This window comes from Cyprinodon variegatus, unplaced genomic scaffold, assembly GCF_000732505.1.
Source record: "Cyprinodon variegatus isolate N-32 unplaced genomic scaffold, C_variegatus-1.0 Scaffold1021, whole genome shotgun sequence".
NCBI classification, from domain to species: Eukaryota; Metazoa; Chordata; class Actinopteri; order Cyprinodontiformes; family Cyprinodontidae; genus Cyprinodon; species Cyprinodon variegatus.
This window is the reverse complement of record NW_015151474.1, coordinates 111,256-113,730: the sequence shown is the minus strand read 5'-3', so window position 1 is coordinate 113,730 and position 2,475 is coordinate 111,256. Positions and strand designations below refer to the sequence as shown.

At 37.0% G+C, this 2,475-nt stretch overlaps 2 protein-coding genes across 2 annotated transcripts in view; one reads left to right on the top strand and one right to left on the bottom strand.

Moving 5' to 3' along the window:
* Nucleotides 1-2,209, top strand: part of LOC107100862 (GTPase IMAP family member 7-like) — a 36,379-nt gene extending 34,170 nt beyond the window's left edge. The window contains exons 3-4 of the mRNA XM_015399523.1: nucleotides 1,934-2,006; nucleotides 2,106-2,209. Of these exons, the coding sequence (XP_015255009.1) occupies nucleotides 1,934-2,006; nucleotides 2,106-2,209 (177 nt within the window). The remainder of the gene's footprint in view (nucleotides 1-1,933; nucleotides 2,007-2,105) is intronic.
* A 23-nt stretch (nucleotides 2,210-2,232) lies between these two features.
* LOC107100861 (fibroin heavy chain-like) overlaps nucleotides 2,233-2,475 on the bottom strand; it is a 9,058-nt gene continuing 8,815 nt past the window's right edge. The window contains exon 4 of the mRNA XM_015399522.1: nucleotides 2,233-2,379. Within this exon, the coding sequence (XP_015255008.1) occupies nucleotides 2,233-2,379 (147 nt within the window). The remainder of the gene's footprint in view (nucleotides 2,380-2,475) is intronic.

Sequence of the window (2,475 nt, the reverse complement as noted above, 5' to 3'; positions counted from 1 at the left end):
TTTCCAGGGAATATGATTTTTTAAGAATGGACATACATTTGAGAGGTATTTAATACCCCTCCCAGAAAAGCCATGCTTGGAGTCTAATTCTGACCCAAATTAGGTCTAAATTTTTAGGTCAAAATGGGGTTCACCCAAAATCTAGTCACTAATTCAAGACAGATTTAGGTAGTCTGTGTTTCCACTCATACAAGCAGACTGTACTGTCAATTACAGAGTTCAGTGAGAAACTAAATGTAAACATGCACCTCGTTTCATTGGTTGAAAGCTATTGATAATAAATTGAAAAATAAAAATAAAATACTGCTGCCATAAATAAATCCAGTGGGGTTTATGGTAAATTAAATGTGTAAATTGTCACCTTTTTTAATCATACACATAGTTTCAAGAGACATTTCCAAAGCAAATGTGATATTTAAGAAGTGTAAAGTTTGACAGCATTTAAAAAAAAATGTCAGCCAATAGTAATTATGTTTTTAGTAAAAATGTAGCAAATATTTCTCTTCCATTTTACTGTAGTCTTAGCCTGTAGATGTTAGGCTAAGTTTTGGTCCTGAGATGATTTTAATTAGAATCTAAACCAATTTTAGTTAGAATCCGGCTTTGAGTTGAAAACAAACAAAATATTGCAATTCGTGGAAGAAACACCTCTTCCTCACATTTGCAATAGCTCTTTCAGTAAAAGGAAATAAATACCTCCATATTGTGCCCTCTGCCGTGCTGTGTATGCTTTGTGGCTTCTAACAGTGGTGTAAAGGTTGTGCAGAAAGTTAATTATGAAATGTAGGCCCCTGCTTTTTGAAGGCGCCTATACTCTTGGGGCTTATTCCCAGTTCTTGTGAGTGGGGCAATCACTCGTTCAATNTTGGGGCTTATTCCCAGTTCTTGTGAGTGGGGCAATCACTCGTTCAATAGCACTTTAAATAAGGCTCCTGATAGTAAATGACTCTACCAACACTGAAACAAATTTTTTATTGAAGTTTAGTAGAGAAACATTTAAATCTACAGTATCAGCTGAGACTCGTATAAAAAGAAAATATTTCGGAAAAAGACTCTTTGATAAGGGGTTCTGTCAGTTTATAGATCAGCAGGGACATGCACCTGCAAGAGCAGCACACATCACTCACATTTTCTGTGTTGAAGAAAAGTCAAGACAAGTAGTTTTCTGTACAACTTTGAAATAGCATTGATTCCACTGTGTATCCACATGTGCATGCCCCAGCAAGATAATGTACGGCTTGTTTAGTTATGCCACATCTGTGATGTCTACAGTGTCTATTATCTCTGAACATCCCAATAACCGTTTTAAACTACTCAAGTATCTTGCATTTTCATATAAAATTTAACCATTCTTAATAGTCAAGCTGGTTTAATTTGGAAACATTTACTTTTCTATTTATGGACACTTTAGTGGACTGAAACTGGAACCGAAATTACTTTGCTCTATTATGTTTTTTTTTTTTTTTCTTTTACAAAAGACCTTGTATTAAAGAGGTCTTCATTACTGGGACTTTTTTTTTTATGTAAATGCTATTTATGTAAATAGCTTGTAACACTTTGAAGGGACCTTTGCATATTTATAAAAATCAGCCTGGTTAGTACTAGGACACCTTATTCAGCACTGCACTTTAAGCATAGATTTGCAAACAAAGAACAATATACACACAAGGTTTTTAAAATTAATATTAGTTGTGTATTTTGTTTGTTGGCATTTGGCCTTTTGTTCTGGGCTCCTCAAAGATACTCTCCATTAACAATTGGGATTGTTGTCTGTGGAAAAGAGAATTGATGTTTACAGGAAGCAAGGGTTACCGTTTAGAAACTTTAGCAAGTGTTAATGTAAAGTATGATGGGAGTTAGTACAAAAGAAGTGATGTGTTCTCTCCAGCGTGTTTGGGCAAATGCTTCCCCGGGGTCCAGACACCATTAATAGGTTCTGGGAGAGACCATGGAAAATATAGGGGGATTTGTGCTCATAGTTTTTGGGATTTCTATGGTGTTTGGGTGTAAGTTTAAATCAGAAAATTTTCATAAAAACATCATACTTATGTGTGTGCATATATTTGATTTAAATGTGTGTTTTTGATGTATCATGACTGTGTCAGCCTACATTGACAAATGCATTGTGGATGTCAGCATCAAGAAGAACATCACCAACCAGGCCAACCAACGACCCTGGATGAATGGAGATGTTCGGAAATCTCTATAACCACGGAACTTAGAGGCACACACTTAGAGAACAGCACGTGCCAACTTAAACTGTGCCATCAGCAGAACCACAGTCTTCCACGGACATTCAACGTCTTCCAGTTTGCCTACCGACATAACCACTCCACTGAGGACGCCTTCTCTGCTGCTCTCCATCTCAGCTTGGCACACCTGGAGGAGAAGAATTCCCACGTGCGGATGCTGTTCCTGGACTTCAGTTCAGCTTTCAACACCATCATCTTACAGCATCTGATGGGCAAACTGGAA